Source organism: Ascidiella aspersa, chromosome 7 (assembly GCF_963924565.1).
Source record: "Ascidiella aspersa chromosome 7, kaAscAspe10.2, whole genome shotgun sequence".
NCBI classification, from domain to species: Eukaryota; Metazoa; Chordata; class Ascidiacea; order Phlebobranchia; family Ascidiidae; genus Ascidiella; species Ascidiella aspersa.
Window position 1 is genome coordinate 22346976 of NC_139453.1, and position 26568 is coordinate 22373543.

At 39.1% G+C, this 26568-nt stretch overlaps 1 protein-coding gene across 2 annotated transcripts in view; it reads right to left on the reverse strand.

The window, feature by feature from the left end:
• LOC146138352 (uncharacterized) overlaps window positions 1-17612 on the reverse strand; it is a 31806-nt gene extending 14194 nt beyond the window's left edge. For both annotated transcript variants that reach the window (XM_083393929.1, XM_083393930.1), the window contains exons 1-5: window positions 15625-17612; window positions 13524-13690; window positions 10290-10403; window positions 6277-6382; window positions 4848-4911 (exon numbers count right to left, since the gene is read on the reverse strand). In XM_083393929.1, coding sequence (XP_083250055.1) covers window positions 4848-4911; window positions 6277-6382; window positions 10290-10403; window positions 13524-13690; window positions 15625-17612 — 2439 coding nt within the window. The remainder of the gene's footprint in view (window positions 1-4847; window positions 4912-6276; window positions 6383-10289; window positions 10404-13523; window positions 13691-15624) is intronic.
• Between the last annotated feature and the right edge of the window lie 8956 nt (window positions 17613-26568).

Sequence of the window (26568 nt, forward strand, 5' to 3'; positions counted from 1 at the left end):
ACGTCGGGTTTGGACATAGTTGAAGTTTTTAAGAGTTTATTTGAGCCTTGATATTTTTAAGAAAAAAAATCAATTTTTGTCAACTATATATAGGCAAATAAGTGATGACACATATTAACTGCAGTATAGGTTTAAAACTCGGCAACTTTGAATGAGTTTATTTTAAGGTGGAATGGACTGTATCAGAGGCAGTAGGGTGAATTAATATTTCAATGGTTTCTTCGATGTAGTTATTGTATTGCGAAAAGTAAATGCGGTGAACTGTGTGCAATATGTGCCAAGTATCTGTCTGTTCGATAGTCTAAAACTCGTCTTTACTTGACGTTTATTCTTCGTTTGCTTAGCGACAACTTTTCGGCAGCTGGGCCAAAATAAATTTTCAAAAGTAGTGGAGAATTCATTTTTTTCCTTTTTGAACTTGTTTTTTTTTTGTATGTAAATACGATTTACTTGCAAAAATCACCTAATATAAATATATAAAAGTTTTTGACTGATTTTTACCGCCTTTTGGAAAATTTCATTTGGCTTAATTAACTTAGCACGCATGTTAGCGGCGCCTGACAATTCGTACAACTAAGATTCTAATAGCTATTGCTTTTCTCGATATCTTGCAGCTTGTCCTATCGGGTTGCGGTGCAGAAAAGGGAGATGAACATTTTTGACGGAGCAGTCGAAATGACAGCAACGGCAATCAATCTCAGTCGGAATCAGGTGCTCCAAGCAAATTGGCTCGCCTATCAGCGAGTTTGACAGAAGCCTTAGAGTTCGACCGCCGCCCAGATATGCTTCATAATTAAAATCGAACAGAGGCAATTCTGTGAAAGGTGGTAGCATTCCGGGGAAAAATCATGTTTCATGCAGCGTCCCTTACCCGCTTCCATACACCCTTAATTAACATTGGGTCATCAAAAGAAATCGCCTATATATTATTTGCTGGAATTTGCACGGTTTCACGTTTTTTTTTCTATTTAAAACATTTCTCTATTTTGTCATCCGATTTGCTTATTTGTCTGTTAGCTGTACATTACTTTTTAACATCCCATTTGATTGTCGACATTAATCAAGATATCAGTCCATCCGTGATAATTTACTTGCCTAAATTTGCGTTCGTTTCTGCGTGTTAACAACAAAAGGCTGACACGGAGTAAAAAACAAACCGAGGTCGGGCTGTGCAGCCGCCCGAAAGAAAAGCGCTGCTGTCTGTTGTGTGTGCAAGCCAGTTATGTTTATACGCTTGGTGGTTTAGATCTGGCTAACTCGTGGAGCGTTGACGTGTGCGCAGACGCTGAAGGCCTTTCGCGGTAATGAAAAGATAACGCGCCTTAAAGCGCTTCGCGCCTCGATCGCCTTTAGCAGATACTGTATACGGCTTGTTTTCTTGATTTTGCGATGTTTCTTGTGCGGTATAGTTGCAAAGCTAACGGTTGAATAAACATTTCACTGGCGGCCATTTTTGGCGGTCGGATTTTTCAAAACGTACGGGTTATAGCGGGGGTTCTTAACCTTTTTATGGTCGTGGCCCACTTTTGTTTTAAAAATATCCCGTGGCTCACTTCTAAAAGTTGTTATTAGATTGGTTATAATCAACTGAAATGCGAACAATATAAAAATATAAATTCAAAATGTGAAAAAAAAACCTTCAAAATATGAAAAAAATAACTTCAAAATGTAAAAAGAAGAAAACACTTTATAATAACCCACACATAACAATTAGACAAATAAAACTAAGATTTTCACAGACTTAACAATTTCCAAATGCTCTGTGGCCCACCCCAAACTGCTGCTGTGGCCCACCGGTTAAGAACCCATGGGTTATAATCTCTCGAATTCAAACCGCGCTGCAATCAAATCTATCATGTGAATTTAGTTTGGAGCTCGTCAAATTCTATACGCACTGTCCAGCGCGAGCTCTGAAAGCTCGTATATATACAAATAATAATTAAAATTTACGAACGGCTCAGATTCACATAGCCTAACGAAAGCTCAGAAATTTACGTTCAAGTTTTGGAAAGTTAGCACAACACGCTGAATTAACACCATAAAATATTACATAATGTCACCCAAGATGCAAACCCTATTTTGAAACAAAAACAAGCGCGAATTATATAATATAATCAGAATCCATAATTGGCACTTTGGCAAATGATATAAGATTTACAAGGGTGCTTAAACAACGCTGTTAACATGTTGTATTTTTGTCAGCATGTTGTATTTTCCAGTAACTGTATTCACAACCGTTTAGTTCGGTTTTTGGCACTTCATCGTCAAACCAAAAAACAAGTACGAGTTTTGTCATATATAAGTTAAGATATCACACCTACTTCGATATGGATTCCATATGCAAAGTTACGTGCATGCCAATAGAGGGGGACTTTATTTTATAGTGACGCATAGCTTTACCGCGTCCAGTTCGGATAAAATTTAACAGGTTTGCAAGTTTTGTCATTACGTATTAACCTTAAATTCACTCGCTTGAGAGTTGGTTTAACCAACAGAGCTGCACATGTTGTAAAAAATCCACAAGGCTGTAAAATGTACTAAAAGTACGTTCTTCTGGTATATATTAAAAAAAAATAGATATATTTATATAAAAAATATTCACTTCATATAAATATATGGCTATAAAATATATCCACGCTGGCACTACACCACACGAATACCGGTAAATCGATTGCGTCGTGTAAACGCAAACGGGATGAGTATTGGATTGCAAATTGCCTTGTTAATTAATTATGCATGCGATCGAGGGCGATCGAGGTCAAAAAGTTTTAGGTGGGCACGATAGCATATGTGTAAGGCATGGCAAACCACCCACAACATTCATTAAACCGGCGATTCTCAAAGGTTTAGCTACCTACGCTTACTCTGAACCTATAGATATGTGGCTTGCCCTTTATAAAAATAGCATAAACCAGGGGTGTCCAACTCAAACATGCCGACGTGTCAATTTTTATCTTAAAACTTCCCGTTCCAAAGTTTAGCAACTATTTTTTCTTCTAATATTAAAAGCGCTTTTATACAAAAAATAAAAACACTATTATGTTATAATTTTAGAAGCAATTGTTTGTTGTCGTAATTCCTGGAATTGTTTTGTATTGTGACTAAACAATGGCTGTATAACAAAGTTAGCTTTTTTGACAATTGGCTGTATTTTTCGGGGGCTTGCGTGCCATTTTTTATTAGCTCGCGTGCCACATTTGGCACGCGTGCCTCATGTTGGACACCCCTGGCATAAATTATGCTTTTAAAGTGCAACCCTTGTTTTACATGCCTACAATTAGTTTCGCCGAGATATATCACAAGATTTTTGTCTATTTTTATAGCAACGCAATATTATACAGTGGCTGCCTAAAGTAAACAGGGATACACTTGCGAACTACAACCCCTAACAGTGCGGCTTTTACAACACTTTGTCGTTCACCCCCCTTAAACAATATGACATATTTGCAATTTCGCAACTTATTTAAAAAACACATTTAATTGTGTGCCGACATTTTGATTAAAAAATTTCCATTTTTTTCTAAAAACAACAAGTAAAATAGTTTATGTGGGGTCGTCTACTCCAACAGTTCACATAATAAAATTTATTGATATTGGTTTCAAGTATTTTTTAAAATTTAAGAAACAAATTGCGGAAGGGTACGAAGACATGGCTCATTATTATTATATTTCAATTTATTAAAGCTTTTTTTCGTGTTTTATTCATTCAAGCATACATAAAGTTCAGTGAAGAGAACTCGGTCGCCAATGCCTCGCTGTATTAAATGCGCTTAATACAAAGTTTAAGAAACACTGAGGACTTGCAAAATTAGAATAGCCTCGCTATGTGAAACAATTGATACTAGGTCGACGACTAAAAGTGGGAGGTTGTTTTTGGTCCTCTATATGTTATTAACTACAAAGGTTTTACGTGACCTATAAAAAACTGTGTAATAATAGCCGCGAATGAGGTATTTGTGTTTATAGCTGGACACTTGTTGTTGCACAACGTTATACGCTTTCGATAATTAGCTTTATCGATTTTTCACGTCCATTTTAGTATCTTGTTTAAAATGGAGGCAATATGAATGATTAAACATGCTACATAAACATAATACGGAGCAGCTTGCTTATTGGCGTCAAATCGATAAGTGCGTCAAACTGCGTTTAACAAATCACTTTGGATTGCTACCCTAATATTCTGGGTCCAAAAGTGTTTTAAGTGTGCAAACAGTATAGTTAAGGCTCGTTTTTCATGGTGAATGTACTCCTCGCTTAAAATTAGGGTAATGCTTAAAAATAGGTTTGGTTTAGTTTAGTTTTTTAATATAAAAACAAATTGACTGCATTTTGCTAAATTAAATTCAAATAAGCACTACAAGTGCATAATTATTTGAAACATATCAGACCTATTAAACATTTTCTTTCGTTAAACACCAGCACCGAAAAATAATAGGTGTCAAAAAGTGTTGTTTCGTTGTTTAAAGAAAAGACCAGCGTAAAATAATCCTCATTAAGGATAAAACTAGGGGAAAATTAGTTAAAAATTAATACGATTTAATAACAATTTTTGTTCCCTTACTTATTGTGCTGTGTTTGTGGCAACAATATGTATGTCAGTGCCTGAGGTAAGAAACAATAAGCAATTCGATACAAGCAGCCTTAAACTATTTTTTTTGTAAATATTTTTCTCAGCTGCTTTTTAGAAATATGATAGTTGGCTTTTATCCATTGATAATAAGCAGTAAACAATTGATAAAATGTTTATAACATTTCGGGTATTGCCTCAAATCTGGATAACGTTTCGCCTTGATTTTTTGCTAAAAATTCAAAACAACAAGAAAAATAAACAATAAAGTTAGATATACCTCATCCATGACGTCGACGATTCTTCGAAGGATCTCTTCGCTCAAGCTCGCAAAAGTTGGGACACTGAAAATGCAAAAAAAACGTATTTTAAAAATGCGAAGAAAAAAATATTTTTTTAAAAATGCAACAGAAAAAAAATATATTAATTGGAAAATGCAACAGAAAAAAATATATTATTTTGACAATGCTACAAAAAAAAGTAATATTTTGAAAATGCAACAGTTTGCACTGTAATTATTTTTTATCTTGGTTGGTATCCCCCGATCTGCCAACGCAAGGGGTAACCGAAGTATGTCTCAGGACATAGCGACTTGACACTTTTTAGAGGAGTACGGTTAATTAGAAAGATCAGAAAATTAGTTAATACAAAACGTAATGCGCCTTCGACGACAATAACTGTTTTTCTCTTGGTCCTAGGCTGTATTGCATTTGAACCCAAGTGTTGCTAGTCCTTTAAGCTTAAGGTATATTTTTGTTTATGTACCCAATGTTAAATCATATGGATGAGCCGCAAGTGATAAAAAGTTGCAGAGAACTGTCCCACAAACATAGCAAATTTATACAGCGACCCGCTTGATTAAAATAGATACGGCCTCGACCCTCGACCCTTGAAATGTGTGTAATATCTACATATCCAACATTGCTCGTGTTAAGTGGCAATTCAGCAGTATTATTACTTCAATATTTAGCCTAAAATATTTCATGAAATATATGTTGTCTATGCGATGCAAAGTATATTGCCTCCTTGTATCTACAAATTTTTTGAGTAACCCAAATTCATAGTTTTGACACTTAAAACATTAGCTACACCCGTGGTTCTTGACCTTTTTTCAGCCGCGCCCCCTTTTGGTAATTTTTCTATGCCTTGCGCATCCCCAACGAAATCCAATTCGGTATTTTTCTTTATTAAATATCGCCGAGACAACATAAAGATAGTGAAGTGTATTATTGGCCGCGTGAAGCGCGAAGAAGTTTGTGTTTTATTTGATAAAATTGGCTAAACTGTTGGTAATTCAGGAGACCGTTCGCATTGGCCACACAACAAATTGCTCGTGCTCCAAACAAGCTGATGTTGACAAACGTGTTGCGAGGACATTGACTCCACAGTTGTAAGGCTGTGATGTCGAGCGCAGAAAAAATGTCAAGGGCAAAATTTAACCTTGCGTTGTCGTGTTTTGAAAAGATGTGACGACAAATCGAAATCATCTTAATATATAGACGTTTAGATATGCACTTGTAACGTCATCAGTTAAAGTTTTCTCGACCAATTTGGCCTTGACATTTAGTTTCAAAATCAAACAGATTATGAAACAAATACAATCGACAGTTAATTTCTCCAGACTTGGATTATACCAAACTCTATCGCTGAGCAACAAACTGCCCGACTGCCAAGCACAACCGCTATAATGAAATGTATTATCGACTTACCTCCGCAGAAACTCCAAGTACTCTGAGTTTTTCAGGAGGCCAGTCCGCATCATGATCGCCTGGAAGCAGTGGCGGTCGATCGCCCAAAGACGGACACGGGTAGTTGCTGAGGAAAAGTCGATCGCGTTAGAAACGCAGATTTCGAAATAGACGAGTATTTTACTTTTTTCTTAAGGTTGTCGCTACCTATACAAACACGTTTCGGTCAGCAGGTTTTGAAACTGGAATTTTACGTGACGCATTTCACGAAATAATGTACATTATGTGCGCATTGAGTTTGCTGTATAACCTACAAGGCCGTATGTTCGTTTGAGTTTTTGTGCAATGGCAGTTACGAAAATATTAAGTAACAGGCTATTTATCCCGGACACCAAAGTAGTTTAAATCGACATATAGTCGCAAACGGGTGCAAGCGTAAAACAGCGATCCGGGCAAATAGCCAATAGGCACTTCCTGAGGCTATTTACGCGGCTAAGAAGGTAATTAAAATTGATTTCAAAATAAATCATGGAACTTATACAAAATTCAGAAAATTAAGAATGCTATACCACCAGTCCAGTCCACCACCCAAAACCAAACCTAACACTAACCTAAACCAATGCATATTAACGTACGAGTGCAAGCGTAAAAGAGCAAGCCGGCAAGTAGCCATTTTCGTACGTTAATGCGTATGGTTTGCGAAGAATAAGGAATGTAGCGGCAGCACACATTTTTTAAACCAGTAGTAACTTACAAATACATTTGTCCAAGACCTTTTAAATGCGGTAAAATGCTACGAGGGACATTTCAACATTCGATTTGTGGTTTTCTTTTATAGCCTACTAACTTATAAACTGAGTAATAACCGGAATTGCCAGAAATAGGAAATTGCAATAAATATGCCTAAAAATCGTGTGGGATAGCTGTGACTATATATTTACACAAGTATAAGAAAGTAATATCATTTCTTAACCATGGAAGGTCTGTTTAGCTATAGGATTGCATATGTAAACATTTAGATTACACGAATTTAAAAGAATTGCTTTAAAACATTATTTTAACTGCGTTAAATCCGTTTCTTGTTATACGTAGCGTAAATTAATTCAGTGATCTCATTTTTTAAGTTTAATTTTTATCACATTTCTCCTATATGGTTAAATGTCAATACAAAATCGAATCTGAACTATTAAGCTGACGTGTGAAGTGTTTTGCGGCGAAATAATTGCAGACATCTTTATACCTATACACTTCAGCCACTCTATACTGAATAATTAGGGCCCGAAATTTCGGCCAATTCATGGAATTGCGATACTTTTTGGATTCGGGAAGTCCTGACTTCATAATGTCAAACGCAATACCGAAAAAGGGCCCGTACCATTGAATTGGTATATACAATGTGAAAGAGGCTCCGGGTATTTCCTAATAAGTAGGGCGATTATTTTTAAACTTGTCAAAAAAAGTCAAAATTTGTCAAAATTTACACGTTAGGTCAAAATTTGTCAAAATTTTTTCAAGTCAAAACCAAATAAAAATGCACATAAATCGTTTAAAAAATAACTATAATCAGCTTTTTGAAATTGGTCGATCAGTTGTTTAGAAATTTATCGTTCAATTTTATCAAAAAAATTAGTTTTGATTGATGTTTAAGGTAATTTTAACCGTATTATATCTTTATTAGAGCAATATACGGTATAAAAAACGCGTGATTAACGACGCTTCATCATCATTCAGTGCCATGCCTGAACCAGGCTTCGGCTGCCATGAAATACTGTTTTCTCCATATGTTACTATTTCTTGCTAATTCAAAAATATTCTCTGCTTTGATGTTCAGAAAGTCCCTCAGTTGATTTATAAGCATTTTTCTTTGTCGTCCAGGTGCACGATTTCCACATATTTTGCCACACGAAATTATGAATTCTTGTTTTTGGTGTCTGGTTATATGGCCGAAAAACTTGAGTTGTCTAAGTTTTATAGTGCTTAACAGTGATCTCTGTTGATTGGTCTGAATCAGTACCTCTTGATTGGTTTTATGGGACGTAAAAGATATACGCTGCATTTTCCTCAGGAACCACATCTCAGCGGCACTCAGGTTGTCAATCAGTTCCTTTGTTAAAGTCCAACTTTCACACCCGTAACGACGCTTAGATTACTTAAATCAATGTATTTCTAACAGGTCAAAATTTGTCAAAATAAATTATTTTTAGGTCTAAATTTGTTAAAATTTAAATTTTTCAGGTCAAAATTTTCTATTTTTAGGTCAAAAAAATAATCGCCCTACTATAATAAGACTTTAACAACAGCTCTTTAAGAAAATCGTTTTATGCATATCGTAAGTAAAATAATCACGTTTCAGTAAACGTTAGAGCTAGTGCAAATGTAGTACTGTTGTAATGTGGGTATAGTACACGGAACAAGATTAACATTTGTGTGATTGGAAGGACTTTCGTTTAAAGGGTAATCATTATCACGTTTAAGCGAACGAGAAAATACATCAGAAAACACTAGAGTTCAATGCTGTGGCTAAAATATGCTTAGCTTTGGAGTTTTCGATAAGCTTTGATGAAAAGCGCATTGTTCTTGCTACTGATGCATTTGAACGATAACGCATTGCGCCAGTGCACAGCATAACAAACACAAAAGCTACTTGTGAGAGGCAAATTGCGGCGTTACGCGCTTTTAACTATAACCTTTGACGCAAATGCGATTGAGCGTTCAACGCTAATGACCAACACTTAGCAGCGATACTACACAACGAACTGCTGAAAACTTGTTGTTAGTGTTGATCGTTTAGGCCAGGGATGTCCAACCTGCGGCCCGTCTGAAATTTTTGTGCGGCCCGCTAGTCATTTTCACTTTCAAGTAGTATTTTAAACGTCCAATATTAGCCTAACTAAAATGTACCAGTCAGCTTTTAGGGGCGCACTAATAGTACAATATGGGTAAATAAATATATATATAACTCTGAAGGCCTGTTATAACTCTAAAGAGCAATACTTAATCTTGAAACTTAATAGGTTCTGCGGCCCATTAAATTATTTCAAGTGTCAATGCGGCCCACTATAATAAAATGTTTGACATCCCTGGTTTAGGCCATGCTGTTTCTTAACTTTTTTTTGGCGGCGAAACAAATACCAAGCCTCTAATGTTTAACAGCAAAGATTTAGCGACCCTAATATCTACATTGGATTATTGGATGTATTGTAAGCCTAAATTGAACAAAACGTAAACAAGACAATAAAAATAATATATTGGAATTCAATAATTGTAAACCATTTAATCGTAATTCTTCGTCAATTTTACCGAAATTGAAGACAATTCTATGCTCAGAACCAATTTCAGTAAGACTAATCATGTAAGCTATACAGCAACAGTTTTATATAAACACTGGTTTAGGACTTTAGGCAAACAAGATTTAACGGTGACTTTGAACTAGCGCGATATACTGTAAATAATTCAACCAGAATTTATACATTGTTTTTCAACTGCTGATACAATGTTATAAGATGCATAACACTTTAACATTTAAATATTTTAAAAAATAAAACCTGAGGAACTAAATTATTTTACAACCAAATCAAGTATGTTGTAGTTTTTAAACAATACTGAACTAGACAGGGAAATGTAAAGGCTCCAACTTGGCCATACGTGCATAGGCATTGGACTAGTTAGGGCAAAACTATAGAGCCCGAGCGCTTATTTTCGGCTATTGTTATGTTAGATTTATATTCACTTGGGAAACAGGTTTTATAGAAATAAGATACCTGCCATATATCTAATACCAGTTCTTTGCAAAAATGAAATTTTAACAGGTGTCTTATGATTTTTCTTACTTATACATCGGGAAAAGGGAAGAAATCGGTACGAAAAAAATACAGAGTTACATAACGGATCGGCCAATTTAATACACCGCCATACAGGTTCCGTCCGACAAAGACGATGTTGACATTGAAACAATCCCGAAAAAGTCCGGCTCGCCGAATCGTGACTACGGGCTCATCCTTCTGGCTTGCGCGCTTCTTGTTTACTAGGCTTACCTTTCACGGTGGCGGTGCGCGTACAGTTGTAGAGGATCGCCAGTTCACCGAACACCTTTCCCTCGGCCATGTTGCAGAGGTGTGCCCCCGCCTTTGTGACTGCCACCTTGCCCTCTGCGCAAAACAAAATAAAATGAGCGCAGGGGATGGACCTATTGCTAGTAAGGTCGCATCTAGTTTGGCCGCTATGAAAATCGCTGGTCAGCATTTCGACTTGGACGCTTGGCGAAATCAACCGTGCGTTTTTCATCACGGCAATTAATACTTTGAAGTTTAGAGCATAATGGCTGTTGGCTTCGGTAAGCCGTGCAATAAATATTCAAGCATGTACAGATGTAGGTTACACATTGTGCACATATTCCAAAACAACAATACGCATTATCGACGTCACAATTGTTAGAGTTGTGGTAGGACGAATAGTAAACGCACACAGAAGTCTGGCCGACAGCGATTTATTTATTTATTGGTTGGTTGAACTGCCCGGACAACAAAGGCAAGACGAAATAACGTGGCCGAGCGTTTAGCAACGAAAATTCTAGCAGTTTTTATGTCATCAGTATATTGAAGTGATCAACACTTCAAATGCATATTCGCAAAGCTACGCCTTAAATCTACTTCTGGCCCAATTTTCCAGTAAAAAAAGTAGACAGTGACTGTTGATATTGGTTAATTAAACAACATGAAATTGCTACTCAGAAACGAAAGTATTACTTCGTAAACAAATGCGGTTGGTCCCTTTAATAGATCACAACAGATCCTTTGTCCCCTAGTTGAGAACACAGGGTTAATGGGATCGCGTAAACCGGGTTATGCGCAGCTCGGAAACAGGACACGGGAAAAAGGAGGCGGCTATTTCTGATTAGAAAGGTCACGCAAACTGGACGATGGTGTCATTAATTAAGAACTGACCGGTTGCCGCTACCTGTCTTACAAAAACGTGCCGTCGTCGTGTAAACTTGGTGCAAATCCTGTTATGTTTGTTGTGACATGCCCTATTGCCCGCGCTCGTCTATAGATTGTTTTCAACGACAAGTAAGGATTTTGTGTCTGATAAACCGCATAAGGACTTTTCCGTACAGTTGCTTAGCTTCGAAGCCGCGTGATAACGTTCTAGATGAGTGCAAATAGAGTTGTAGCGTCATAATTCTCAGCCAGTTTTTAGTGTCATAATTTCTGAGCCAATTTTGTGAATGAGAAATAAGGCTATTTTTGCATTGCACAAGCATGTGCTGTTATTGGGCTATGATGCGACAAAATAATATGTGGGTAGTTTAAGTTATATCGCAAAACAGGTTTAAATCGTTCGACATTTAAGACCACCGGGGCCACTTTGACGTTGTTAGGCGAATCCAATCGCATTACCAGCGCTTTGCATTTAAACTCGCGGCGGTTCGGGATTTTCCGGATTCATGCGGGCGATTGATGTCGGTTAATAGCGAGCAAGAACTATACGATTTCATTCTCTATCCAGCTGTAATTAAACACAGGCCACAAATAGGCCGTAACACAATATGGCGGTACCATCTTAAATAAAAAACGTTTTCGACAACCGAGCACACAACTTCAGTTCGCAAAATGAAGACGGAAGAAAAACAAAAAAATGTTTTTTTTTATCTCAAACCGCGTTTGTTTCGTGATTAAAGCGAAGCTGGTATTTAGAAGAATTCGGCTACAAACAGATTAGCAGCGACGTTCAAAACAATCAAAACAATTTTCAGCGACGTTAAAAACAAACGAAAAAACTTTGAAGCAAAAACTGCCATCGCTATAAGTCCGTGGTTCTTAACCGGGTGGCCGCGGTACCCTGGGGTGCCATTTCTTATTCCCAAGGGTGCCGAGAGATATTTGAGAATCTTTAAGAATCTGAAATTTGCCCCACTCTCGCAGCTTTTTTGTAAGAGTAGAGTGGAATAAATCCATTTATAACTTCTTGCGTTGTGTAGAGTTGATGTGTGTCGTTTCAGTTCCATTTATTGTGACATTCTACTCACTAGAATCTAGTGATTTACCTACGGTAAAATCTTGTAAGGGTGCCGCAATCTTTTTTTATTATTTCTGAGGGGTGCCGCAAGCCATAAAAGGTTGAGAACCACTGCTAAAAAGTCTTCGCTACTGTCCGCCAAGGTTATCATAACAAAGAGCACTGATCCACAAACAAACATTTTCCTGGTGCCACGATTCGGGTACCAGTCTTTTACGCGACTTCCTGGCGGATTTTGCTGTCGTTTGTCCGAAGACAAATAAACACGGACTATATACTTAAGGAAATACGAGGCCGCCCATGCAAATCGCTGGGCTTCGTGCTGTGGTCGCTGTTTCGGGTAGGTCTTCGCGGTGCATTACTAATTTGACGCCGTGTTTAGTAAGCTACTTTACTAAAATTTGGGAAAAAAAGGGGAACATTATTAGGTTTGTTCAGAACCAAGTGGTTTTGGATGACTTTGCACGTTTTTTGATTGGCAGACTTGTTGTCGACTTCAGTGACAGTGAAATGATTAACGAGCTTTCGCGCGCCATGTACGAAATCAAGCTCTGAATAGTCTTCAACAATTTGCCAGCATTTTTTTTAAGTCGACGCATTTTACAACACATGTATGGCCATATTCAAATTAAGCTTAACAGTTCTATCAGTACTAAATTGAAAATACTTATATTTACAGAGTCGAAACAAAAATATCTTAGGGGAAATGAACTAACCTGGGTACTATACATCTATAATTAATGTGACAGTTTGGATTAAACAGTATATTATTCTCTTAGGCGTATAGTAGCATGTCTCTCACGGGCTGTTAAACTGTTTTTCGAAAAGTATACCTCGGTGAAAAGGAAGGCGATCAATATTTAGGTCGTGTCTTTTCCCTTGGCTATTCGGGAAAATGCCAAACGCGCTGAGTAAAGTGATGATTGGCGTTTAACGCGAACGTATGGCAACCTTCGATATAGGCTTTTAAATTAATTGGTGCGATGCTATGTCTGCATTTAAGGAGTCATGCAAATCAGTTCTTTTACAAGATGGGTCAGCCCATTCAAAAAAGCCAAACAAAACAAAAATCACCACAAATAAAGAAAGACAGTGAATAGAATTGAACCAATAAATACGTTAGAGTTTCTTTTGAAAGGTTTTCGAACAACTCAACGTTGTGATGCGATTAAAGTAAGATCGAATAGTGAGATATAAATTTAACGTCGCCGCTTTAACTTGGCGAACCACAACGAAAAACAGGTACCACTCACGCTCCATGACGTAGACAAGAGAGCCTACGTCACCCTCCTTGATGATGCAGCTTCCGTTGTTATACTCGACCGGGTACATGCAGTTGACGATCTCCTCGATTTGGGGGTCTTCCAGATGCTTCATGAAGTCGTTCTCGAGGATTGCCTCCCGGATCAGCTTCTTTGTCCTGGAGGAGGAAGATAATTGAAGAGTTTATACAAATTTGTATACAGATCAATATCATTCCATTAGTAACTTAGTAAAACTGAGTTACTAAATATGAAGTAGTATAATTATAAACAATATTATTAATCGCTTTTTGAAATTCCAGAGGGGTTTCAAATTGGAATGCAGATAACTATTACGTTATTTAACGAAATTAAACTCTAACGTTAAATAGCTCACCATTTTCCTTATTAGCATATCGGCCTTGAACGTTCTTTTGTAACTATTTTAAGTCCTCATATTGCGTACGTTAGGCGAAAATATGTTTAACTCGAAACGCTCCGGAATGGTGATATGACAAATCGGTTTCGGCTAGGAATGTAGATAACAAATACGTTATTTAAAGTTTCAAAATTTTACGTTTCAAATAGCTCAGCATTTTCCTCGTTACCATATCAGCTATATGAACGTTCTTTTGAAACTAGTTCAATTCCCAATATTGCGTACCTCGGTATACCAAACCAGTAATTTGTAAGGAGCTAATAAATATGAACAATTTTTTTTCATAAAAAAATATAAAATAGATACGTAATTGTCGCAATCACATGTTATTACACAGCTACAATGTCCTGATACTCCTAACACACATATATATAAATATGGAATTCTGCATCAGTAATGATCTCAGTTTCCTGCGAAAAAATATTTAGAACATTAATGCTTACGAATATACTATTGCTGCCAGGCCTATCAGTCGTATTATTCGTTTCTATCAGTCGTATCATTCGTTCTTTCGCCAATATATTTTGTTAAATGTAGCTACATTTCGATAACCTAGTTAGGTTGCACTATATAAAAATCATTGCCGAAGAACAATTTTACAAATGTTAATGATTATGTTTTTGGATTTACTGAATTTATTCATCAGGCAACCAATTCATTAGACAATGAGCTGTTTTATCACCGGTTTGTGTTCTGTCTTGAGTACAAAAAAACATCAAAATATAGCTACAAGAACAAAACCGACAATAGGAATTTTGTAAAAAAAACTCAAGTGTAGGCCAAGTGTTAATTGTAATTCACGGCCAAAGTGACCGTCCCAAGTTTAAGTAACAGGCTAACGACCACAGTATTAATCGCGTCACTGCGCCCTACGGTCTTTAGCCAAGCAGACGATGGGGTTTCGCCTTTTTACCGGTCGCCATCAGCCCGATGAATTGCGCAGCGTCGGACTTTAGTGGACAAATTGCGTAAACGATTGAGTCGGTTAGCTTTCAAAGCGGCGGCTTGATGATACGGCGGATGTTCCTAAGTCGGGCCTATCCCTTCGGGCTATTGCCTTATCACTCCGTCAAAGTTCGCCTTTTAAACGTGCGCAAAACTGTACACGAACAGTGCATTACACCCGTCAAAAGACCAGGGTCAACTTTACGACATGGAGTTGCAATAGCGTCACTAGATAAAAGCTAGTTTAACGTACGTTTGTGCTAAAGCTTTTGTAATTGTCGCATGCCAATAGGCGATTTCGCTATAGACGAAGTACATTGTTGTACAGGATAACTTCTACGTTATGATGTTAATGCATAAAACATTTCTTTATAAACAGTTGAGCTTTTCTTAAACAATTTTAGTCAAACTAACCACCAGGATCCAACTATACCATCTTTGACAGAACGCCCTAAATCGCAACAAATTTTATCGATCTGCGAAGCACCAAAAGTCAAGTTGCCGACAAGTATTTATCATAAATAACCCAATTACCGCCTGTAAATTAGCCGGATGCTTTTGGTTGGTATTTGTGCGTTTAAGAACCAATCATACGGTTTTAAAACTGACAAATTACAGTAACTCTAAGCAAAAACAACACTGCGCCGTCCCGCAAGCTCCTAAGCGGCCAAAAACCGCAGACAGGGCCCCACGCACAGTCCCACAGACACACATAATAATCCGTCTCACTTTTGCGGTTTCGGTACGCAGGGCAGCATGTTGTTCAACGACTTCGACTTGTCGTTGCTCGGTTCGGCCGAGATCGCATGACGCTTGAGCCGGTGTTTCTTGTTGGGCGTCCGATGTCCGGCCGAGGTGCCGGCCTGCTGCTGCAGCAGCTGCTGTTGGTGGTGGTTGGCGCCGCTCGGCGACATCTTGGCGGTCTTGGTCGGCGAGACGAAGTCGCCGTGCTTTGGCGAGCGGCTGTTTGAGCTCCTAGCCGACGAGGTTGGCGATGCGTGCACCGAAAACATGCCGATCGGCATATTGCGCTGCTGCTGTTGTTGTTGTTGCTGTTGATGAGGCTGGGACATTTGTATCATAGGCGAGGCAATTGCAACCGCTGGCTGCTGGGAGGCGGCCATTAACGGTGCCTCGAACAAACCGCCGGCCATGCCGTTCGAGACGTACATGCCAGTCGCGCCATTTTCGCTCGCCGTCGCCGTGCCGGGCGTTTGTCCAGCGCTCGAGCCCTCGTCCAGTTCCATTTGCTGCGGTTCCTGCTGCTGCTGCCTGGCCGCTCCATTGGCGCCGGGCTGGATCTGCGAGTGCCAGGAAGCCTCGAACACGCGGCTCGACCTGGAGGCTGCCTTCTGCTGTTCGGCCATCAGCGCGGCGTGCTGCAAGTTGGCCAGCATGATCTGCTGGGCGTTGAGGCTCTGCAGGAAGATGGTACGCTCGCGCCACCGTTGGAAGTAGGTCTGTTCCAGCTGGCTCGGGTTGTAGAGAGTGCGCGGCTGGTAAAGGTTTACAGCAGCGCCGTCGACAATGGGCGGCGTCTGCACGGCCACATGCACAAGGTTGGTCTGCTGGTAAGGAGCAAAGGGGTTGTAGTTGACTTGGTGCTGCGGCGAGGGAAGGGTGTTGTTCTTGAGTCGCCGGGAGCCGTTGGCTTTGGACGATGGCGCCTTTGGCGACTTCACGTAGGCTAGGCCGCGCTTCCATAGGCTGATACGTCGCTTTTCAGACTTCGCTTTTGGTGTCGGCGGCGCGTCGTCCAGCAGCGACGACGTGCTGCTTTGATTCTTACTGCGCCATTGCGTGTGTTTGCGTAGCCAATTGTGCACGCTGGATATCTTGCGAGTGCCGCCGCTGCTGCTACTACTATTGTTGTTGTTGCTGCTACTGCTGCTGCAACCGACACCGCTGATTGTATTGGTGTCTTGTTTCGACAGCGAGGAGTCCCCCATAGAGACGGAAGTGCATCGGTTGCTGGACAGCGCCTGCATCATGTTGCTGGCCGAAATTCGTATGCTTCTCTTCGACAGCTTCTTTCGTCTGAACTCGGTGCCGTTGCTGGGCGGCGAGGGCGGGCGAGTAATCCGCGGCGGCGGAGGAGGCGTGCCTTCTTCGTGCAAGCCGCAGTTTCGACACAGTTTGATTTTGCTTGGTTCCTTGGTGGCTTCAATGTTGAGATACTGAACCGAAGGCTTCCTGGTGATGACCGAGTTCGCTTTGAGTGCGCCGTTGGCCGCCGCCGGTGCCTCTTTCCCTTTTTGTCGTTCCAACGGCGAGTCGCACTTGGTCTGGTCGGCGTTGTGCGGATCGCGGAACACGGTGTCGTCCAACGAACTTACGCTGCTGCACTGGGTTGAGTTGAACAGGACGTCGGAGGTAGAAACCGTGACTCGGCTGCTTCCCGAAGTTAGCGGCGTGCCGGTCTTCGCGTCAATTGACTTATCCAAGTTGAGCAGGCTGATGCCAGGCGTGACTGCCGTGCTGTGTCTGTTGCTGTCACGTTCACTGCTATTGGTGCGGCAAGACAATCGGTCCAAGCGACGATTGATCTGGAAGGCGGGGAACACCGACCGGTACTTGTCGATCTCGCAGTGCAGCCGCTTAATGATCTCGATCTTGTCGGCTAGCTCGGCCTCGAGTGAGGCGATCATGTCGTCCTTTTTCCTCAGCTCGTTGAAGTTTCGACGAACTGTGATCTGGAGCTCGCGCAGACTGCACATGACGCCCCTCCGCGGCAGCGCGCCGCCTTGTTTCTCTTTGCTCACCCGCCCGGGCTGTTTTCTTTGCTCGATCGCCCCGGGGCCGCATTTACGCCGCGCTCGCCCGCAACTTGTCCTCGTCGAAATTTTCGACAGACCTGAGTGCTCTCTTACTCTACTTCTGCTGCTGTTGCTGTGGCCGCGGCCGACAAAGGTAATCCAGGTGCAGGGGCTGCCTGCGCGTCCAGCAGACACGCCAGAATCCGAGTGAATACAAACAGACGATTTTGTGTGTTTGAAAGGTGCGGATAGTGAGCGACAAAGTCCGGACTGCAGCGCGAACAAGTTTTTCCAAGTCAAGTTTGTTTCGTGTCAAAGAACGTGTTCGTTCGTTACGAGGTTTATCAACAAAATGTGGGATTTTACAATTTAACATTTATCAACCACTCTGTAAGATTGAAGAATAACAAACGTAACACGTAATATACGAAAGCTTCTCAGCTTTGCGAAATTAACAGATCTATATACTGATCCCTGAAATTGCAAAACTTTTATTTCGGAAAGCGTCTTACAGCTCATTTGTTTAAGGTACGAAACGTCGAAGAACACGTTTTAAGATAATTTTATTCAACACCTTTGACTCATCTACAAATTTCGCCAGTAGGTGTGCCACGTATCGTTTACTTTGGGTCCATCTGCACTAGCAGTTACATTCAGGCAATATTCACTATGCTAAGTAAAATAAAATATTTTTTTAATGATTCATTATTTCGCGTATACGCACTTCTTCGTATAGACAACACAGGCTTAACTAAAGATCACTGCATTACAGTGTTACTAACAGTATTGATTTTTTAAATAATATACGCCAAAAAAATTTGATAACTTGGGTAATAAAGTTTTCAAAATGTTTTTTTTTATCAACGGTTGAAAAATGCTGTTTCAAACTTTATGTTAGGAGCTAATTATAACCCTGGCGATATTTCTCATGAATGCAGACGATAAACATAATACCTTCTTAACTATTTGAATAAAATACTTGACATACAGAAAGGTGCGCAGGCGAATACGTCAAACAGAGCGATAAAAATAAAAAAACATCCAGTGATTGCCCATAAAAAGTGTGGAAAATAGCGGTGGCGCTCCAACCCGACAAACCTGTTCGAATTCCATTTTAGCTTATTCTTATTTTCAAATTATGAATCGTTAGTCTCTGTGACGGTGATCTGAGTTTACCAAAATCAAAATGCCTATTTATCGAAATGACAAGTTTTCGTAACGCATTTGGTCGGTCGCTTCAGTGTAATGTTCAAGAGCAGCTTCCACGAAGTACGTTAAACGTGTTGACTAATTTTAATTTTGTCTAGAATTTCTGAACAAGCCTACCCGTGCAGTATTGACACATGAAGTTAAACAGAAATATCAGTTCTGCAAGTAAGACAAACAGCTAAATGGCGTGTTACTTCAGTTTGTTTTTGTACACCATCAGATCCTAAGACATATCGCTAAAAAATAAAGTAAGAACATAAACACGTTTGCTTTATTTTGTAAAGATTTTTGTGATGAATAATGGTACTGTATTCTTGCAACAGATTTGCTACAATTAGAATTAAACGCTTGGATTGTTTGAGTGAACTCCAAAAATGAGCGACGTACTCCTTTTGCAAAGTAAATCTTGTAAGGTAAATTTTATACAAATATAACTAACTATACCTTTATATATATTTTTTTTAAATATTTAGACCATCCTAATTGGGTCAAATCGGTGAAACAACAATAACGCTTGATTACCGAATTTGGTAATAAATATATACTGTTGGGAAACCACTGTACCTAAGAGCAGCCTTCGTTAAGGTAAGCGATTTTGTGGAAGACTTGCTTCTTTAAAGGTCGATTAATCATTATTTTTCTATTGCGCTGTTACTGCAACGCCATCAATAAACGTCGGGGAAAAGCCAGGCTACTAATCGCGATTAATAAACGCTTTTATAAGGGTGGCTGACATTGTGACCATTGGGTATTTTGTTACCCTGCACGTTAAATTATTCGTTTCTCTGCATTTTGTTTCACAAAACCATTAAAAAAATGCAAATAAAAAATATGTATATCTTTAGCAGGCACGTTTAACGGAAAAAATCGCCCTGTCTGTTGTACCGCAGCCATGCGAGAATCGTAAAAACAGCATACGGGGAACTCGAAAACTAAAAGTTCTTCCACTTACTTTGTTTTAGCTTACTTCGTCGTTTTCAGAAAACCTACTTACGGCTTTATCGTAATCAGCGGCCATTCTTTTGTAACCGACAAGGAGAAATTGCTTCTGCTTCAATAAACCCTAGTGAACTTTTAACAAGCGATTCTTCTCTACTTGAAACCTTAAAAAAGAAGTCCTGCTACAAAATCACACCTCATGACTAAACTTTTTATTTTTTACTTTTACTTGCATTTTATCTGAAACTGATACGTTTTAAATACAGGTGAAGGACAATTTGATATTTTTCAAAACCATCTGTCACTTGCGCCGGATATATTATACTCGCGTCAAATTAATAAAAGAGCTTGGAAATCGCGTCAAATAACACCGCACTGTTTTCCCCACGCTTGGCTCAGCCTAGGCTCGTCGTCGCGCACGCAAAAGGCAAAAGTGACCACATGGCTGGTCAGCTGCTGCAAGGCCGGGCGCGAGAAAAAGTGGAAAATTGCCTGCGTCACTTTGGCCATGATCAATACACCATTTCGCAACGGATCGAATGGCAACGTGTCGGCGCGGCACAAGAACAACGCACGGCAATCAACGCCGCAAATCAAAATGCTCCCTTGTCGAGTGGAGAGGGGGTAGCATAACTAAGCGGCAGCTCAACGGAAGAAGACGTGGCCATATACGGTTGTGAGCTATATGCGGCGATGGTCGACAGCACGGACAAGTCGGTCGTTTTCGATTATCTTTCCAACCAGCCCTTCTTTTAATCCGGTACCTAACCCGACATTGCCGACTCAAAAACATCGGCGTATGTTCATCAAATCTTCGTCGGCAAATAATCGCGGCCAAGAAATGCAGGTGGACCACATTGGTATTGTGGTCCGCGGATACATAGCGCCAGGTGTTTTAAGCGATCCGATAAACGCGTATCCACCTTATTGTCGAAGTTGTTCAGATGACGACATTAAAAATAGAATTGTCTTGGTGCGTAAAGCAAGTCGTCACAATTGCTCACTACATCACTTATCTGATTTATGATGTAAAACTTTTACGGCCGTCGTAAGTAGAGATCGACCGATATCTCTTTCTTTGACCGATACCGATACCAGATTTTTACAATTTTGTCAACCGATACCCGATACCGATACCGACTTTTTTATAAACCTGGGACATGTTTAAAACTTGAATTAATTAAAAATAAAATCCAAATAACGTTTTAGTTTATATACCTATATATTAATTATTAAACTACAATTTTGCGCAATGCCTTGACATGATGCTAAAACCCAAATTTTCTTGATAAAAAAATGGGAAGTCGTTTGTTGTACAGGAAAAATTACATCATATTTTCGTAATAATTTATCGGCAAACATATCGGCCTGCATTTACCGATACCGATATATCGGTACAAGCCAAATATCGGCCGATATTATCAGCAAACCGATATATCGGTCTATCTCAAGTCTATGCTAATAGCAAGCGAGTTCACAACTTACTCATTCACTTTTGGGTAGGTCTTGATTTCAGTCTCTGTTGCTTCTTTCAGCACCATCGCGTTGGGTTCTGCGCTGATCCCTTGCGCCCTCTGTGTTCGCGGCTGCTTCTGATTAAGCGACCCGAGGTGGCGCTGTTGAGTCGCGGCGGGAAAGACCGACTGAAACACATCAAATAATATTGAACCGCTTGAAATGTACTGGACTGTACTTTGTTATACAACAGATTGATAGGCGAACTACTTTAGGAACAATTTTGAGCTAAGCAGGTTATACAGCAAACAATAGGTGTTTTTTAAAGCGCAATGTAAAAAAAATTATCGAATTGTAAATACATGGGTGGAAATTGACGGGGCAGAAATACGTAAAAGAATACCATTCCTGCGACAAATCGGTTTAAGTAAGTGAAATAAATCGATGTGAATGGTTTTAAAAACGCAGGTAATAAAGTAAGCGCAATGTTATATGAATGCGAATATGGATCTGTTCTTTTTGTTGTAGCGTCCTTCACTGCTCTTTCGCCAGAATGCGGTATTACGATTTGTTTGGCCAGCGTGTATTACAAAAATCTTTGTTTATGTTTGCCACATGCGTTTATCAAGTTTCATTTTAACTTTATGTGGTGACCTATGTACCGAGTCGAGTGATGGTGAAATGAGGACCGGAATAAACCAAACTACCGTTTCTCTTTAGATCTATCTTTGGCACTAAAGTATGCGGGGTCGACATTTTAAGTATATTAACAGATTACATATACGGGGTCGACATTTTAGTATAATAACAAATTACATATTTTATTTACGTAATTAAAACAGACAAAAATGTAGTTTAAGGTGAGGAGTACGGCCTGGTAACCCCTGGATCCGACCCTGCGAATGTCATACTTGTGCTTTGTCTATTTTACTGGAATTGCGGTTTTGTAGCCCAATGTACTTAAGTGCTGACTGTAAGTAGAATTGCAAACACACAACAACTCTATGATCGAATTGGAGTACTTCCCAAAATAATATTCAATTAAGCAACGTGCTTCTCAAACTTTTTTTAAAATGGCACAACAAAATCTCCCCGCCAAATAAGGTGCAGAATGTTCCTACATATTCGTGCTTTCGAAAATGCATGACATTGATTGTATGAAATCAACTACACGGTTTGTTATTTATTTTTGTTTAATTTTCAAACAAAATATTATTATTTTTAAACAAAATATTTATCTGCACCAATTCCTAACTCGTATCAAAGGACCCTATCTGTAACCCATGGTGCTCGATGCCAGCGTCTATAGCCTATACGTTCAGAGGGTGACTATTTTATCACGAAGCATCGCGGCAAGGATTGGTACAAATTGTTTTATCGATTTCCAAAAACCCTTGATTTATTCACATTGCTGAAAGTGCTCGGGCGAATTTCGCTTTGTCCATATCCTTATACTAAATAAATAGCTGAAAAGAGATTAAATGCCCAAATGACGCACGCCGTTTTTATAGGATAATATCACAATTTTATGTAGGCGCTGTTCAGTCAATATTGTAAACTGCTCAGTTTTATAACCACCATTAAATGGTTAAATAGTGGAAGGTGTATCATTTCATTAAGGCGAAAGCTTGTGACAGGAAAACTATGATGGAACGAAAACGAACTTTTGAGCGCAGCTCTTGAATATTAACGCCTCGTTTACTACAAATTACCAAAAGCGTGCCTAAATGGCGTCAACCGCCCCCAAAAGCCTAAACTGGCGAAACGCGCAAATTAACGTACAAAGGATTTACAGTGTGTTTGAAGTGCATTTTGAACGGTGGCTCATAACCTTTGCTTGACTTTTGAACCCCTACGTCATTTTGGAAGCTTTATCAAACCCGAAATTTTCGCTCAGTCACAAAAACAAAAATCTACCACATTCAATTGTAACACGATTCATAGCGACCTGTTGTTGTTTTTGGTGTTCAATTGCAAAAATCAACGCCTTAATGACATGAGTCAATACTAAAATGTTACCAACGGTAAAAAAGGACGTTTTACTAACGTGTCAAACAAGTTCATTTAATTTGTTATTTCTGATATTACCAAACTTGAGGATGGAAATAATAATTGTTGAGCACTTATAAGTAGACCTTAAAGTTAAAGTGTTTCAGAGGACGTTCATGCCGAAGCCTTGAAACATCTTCGTCGAACCCCAGGAGTTCCATTTTTAAGTGACCCCCCAAAAAATTGGAAATAATCTAAGCCGACAGCAATGCGTTGTTTTAAATTCGAACAATTTTAGAAAAATATTGCGCCAAACTTCGCACGTAGTTCATGACGAAAAGTGTATAGACACGCGTTAACCTGATGGCGTGGTATTAGTTTTATCCAAAAATAAAAATGAAATCTTACTCAAAGATAATAATTTAAACCAAGGTAAAGTAAAATAATTTACTCCCCGAAACGCATGAATTTTTTTAGCAATAACGTCACATAGTTACGTGACACATAGTTATGACGTCACAGTTAATAAGTAAATCTTAGGAAAACTGAGGTTATCTTTTAAAATAGTGCACAAATATTCAACTGAAATCTTAAATACGTTGAAGAAGATGGTGGGATGGCCTGGTGACAAAAAGTCATTGTCTGTTACCGGTACGACGTACTGGCAAACATGATTTTGCCGGAACGTCGTTCCAAATCTTTCCGGCTTACTTTCAACACTGAGTGAAACTTGAAAACAGCAACTACATTCTGGTGACCGGTGAGCCAGATTCTGCTCAAGGTAGTTCGTGTGGCATGGGTTGATTTTGCGGCCAAGGACACTCACCTGAAACTTGTCGAGCTTTGCCTTGAGTTGTTGGATGAGCTCGTCTTTTTCGGCCACCAGTCCTTCCAGCTCTCTAATCTTCTCATCCTTTAGTAACACCTGGCGGCGAATCTCATAATGGTAATCCATTTTGAGCCGTTGTTGTTGTTATCCTGAATTCCCACAGCTTTTCTAAGTCTTCATTACAACATAAACCGCAGCATATACAAGCCTGAAATATTGCAAGATGGAGTTTGGTTGTGAGTTTTGCGTTGGTACGAGTAGGACAAATAACTCACTCAACAGGCTAAAGACATTTTCGGTAACTAAATATTGAGTTCTATGTTCAACAGATGTTAAAAATGAATAAAGTTATTCAAAACGTTTAAATTGATACCTATACTTCTGCACGGGCTTTGATATTCTTCCTATACGTCTTACTATACAACCTTCAACCATTACGCTCCATATAGTCTGTCGATATTTCTATAAAATACTAGCAGGTGTTAAACATAGGTCCCGTGATTTCAAGGTACTCTTTGTTGTAAACATTTGGTTGGGTAGAAGCATCCTATAGTTAACCTGTTACAAGCAAAGCATATTTTAGCATCTATACCTTATAGCTACTAACCTGAGAGTGCACATAATATTCAGTGGCGCAAAGGCAGGCGAAGCCAGGTATTTACTGTTGGTGACCGTATTGGAGGTCACATTTAATGGCTATTGATCGAATTTATCACATTTCAGAATGAACTAACCGATCGATTGCTAATTTCTTCAGGCGTTTTATTGGAATGGGACGTTATAGTCTATGTATTCAGACACCGTAAAGTGTTTTTGTTGCGGGAATGTAACCATTGTCGATTTAGAACGCCTCCGTTAAATTGCGAACAGAGAAATAGGTACAATTCTATTAATATAATAAAACGCAACTTTTATCAATCTTACATATAATTTGCGAAAAGATGTCCTGAAATTTTCCGATTCGTCAAATACAACTATAAAAAACACGTTTAGCGAAACAAATTTGTAAAAGTAAAAAATTGAATTTTGCTATATTTAAAATTAGTTTGGTTCTTAAATAAGATTCTATAATAGCATCACTATGTATAGTACAGTTCAAGTAAATGAATTTATTGCAATGAAATTTTTCTCATTGAAACGTCTATCTTGAAAAAGCAAGACAACAAATAAAATAACGGAATTATATGTCATCCTCTCGATAAGTTCTAATTATATTGCTATCGTTTCGAGCAAATTATAACAAAGATTATAGCAATCCACGTACATTCGTACAATACATAAAACCTGAAGTAAAAGCTCTAGCAGCCTGCGCCTCCTATTAATCGTACTCTAGCTAGCATTCGCTATAACTGGCTGGCAACTCGCTCTAATCAACTTACACCTAATGAAGTTACACCTCGCTATACAAGAGACATTCGTACAATGCATAAAACCTGGAGTAAAAGCTCTAGCAGCCTGTCCTCCCATTAATCGTACTCTGGCTAGCATTCGCTATAACTTACTGGCTGGCAACTCGCTCTAATCAACTTACACCTAATGAAGTTACACCTCGATATACAAGAGCCAATTCAAATGACCTGCATTGGCTTTCCTCGAATGGCGTAACCTATATAGACTCAGTAGCTGTGCCGAAATCAATCGATAAAATGGTTAAAATTATAACAAGTCGCAATAAATATGGGCAAGTGTGTCGGTAAATGCTTGTATCGAGTCCACCGGAATGTGGTCGAACTGTCTACGTAGGCAAGCTGTTACTCCTGAAAATAATTAGCTGTTTTTTGGGAGAACAAACATTGTGACCTTTGTCTATTACGTTGGTAAATTTCTTTATCTTCAATGCGGGCCTAACACGTATACACGTGGCGGAAATGAAATGGCTTTAATTAAAGCATTTGTGTATGCAAAGAATAAGGTACACAACGCATTGCGAATTAACTACCATATTTGTCTAATATGGCTGACAACGTAGGTTTGTTGGATATGCCAAACTGTTCTGTAAAAAGCTCGAAATCAGGCCATTGTAATCATAATTAGGAACTAAAACGCAACAATCATTGGTACAATGAGCTGTTAGTATAGAGCTGTAAACATACAAATCCCTCAAAATGTATTTTTATCATAAATATCTTTTCCTTATAAAATATATGCTTGCTTTACCACGGCTGGAAAGTTTCCATTACTTTTTAAGCATGTCCCGACGAAATTGCAGCCATATTATCCTAGATTATACCGTATTAGGTACGGGATGTGATGCGTGCGCAGAGTCAATTCGAAACGATGATTTGGGTCCAGTTAGGTAATTTAAAGTTTAAGGCACGAGTCTAATTGATACGCTATATAGACTCAAACAGTTGTCGATAAGTTACCATAAGCAGGCATTTTAAATTACTTTACGAATTTGATATGCCCCACAGATTGTCCTAATTGTCGCTTCCTTTCCAACATTTTGATCGATAATAATAAACGCCTTCGCATGCAGAGCAGATCAGACCTTTA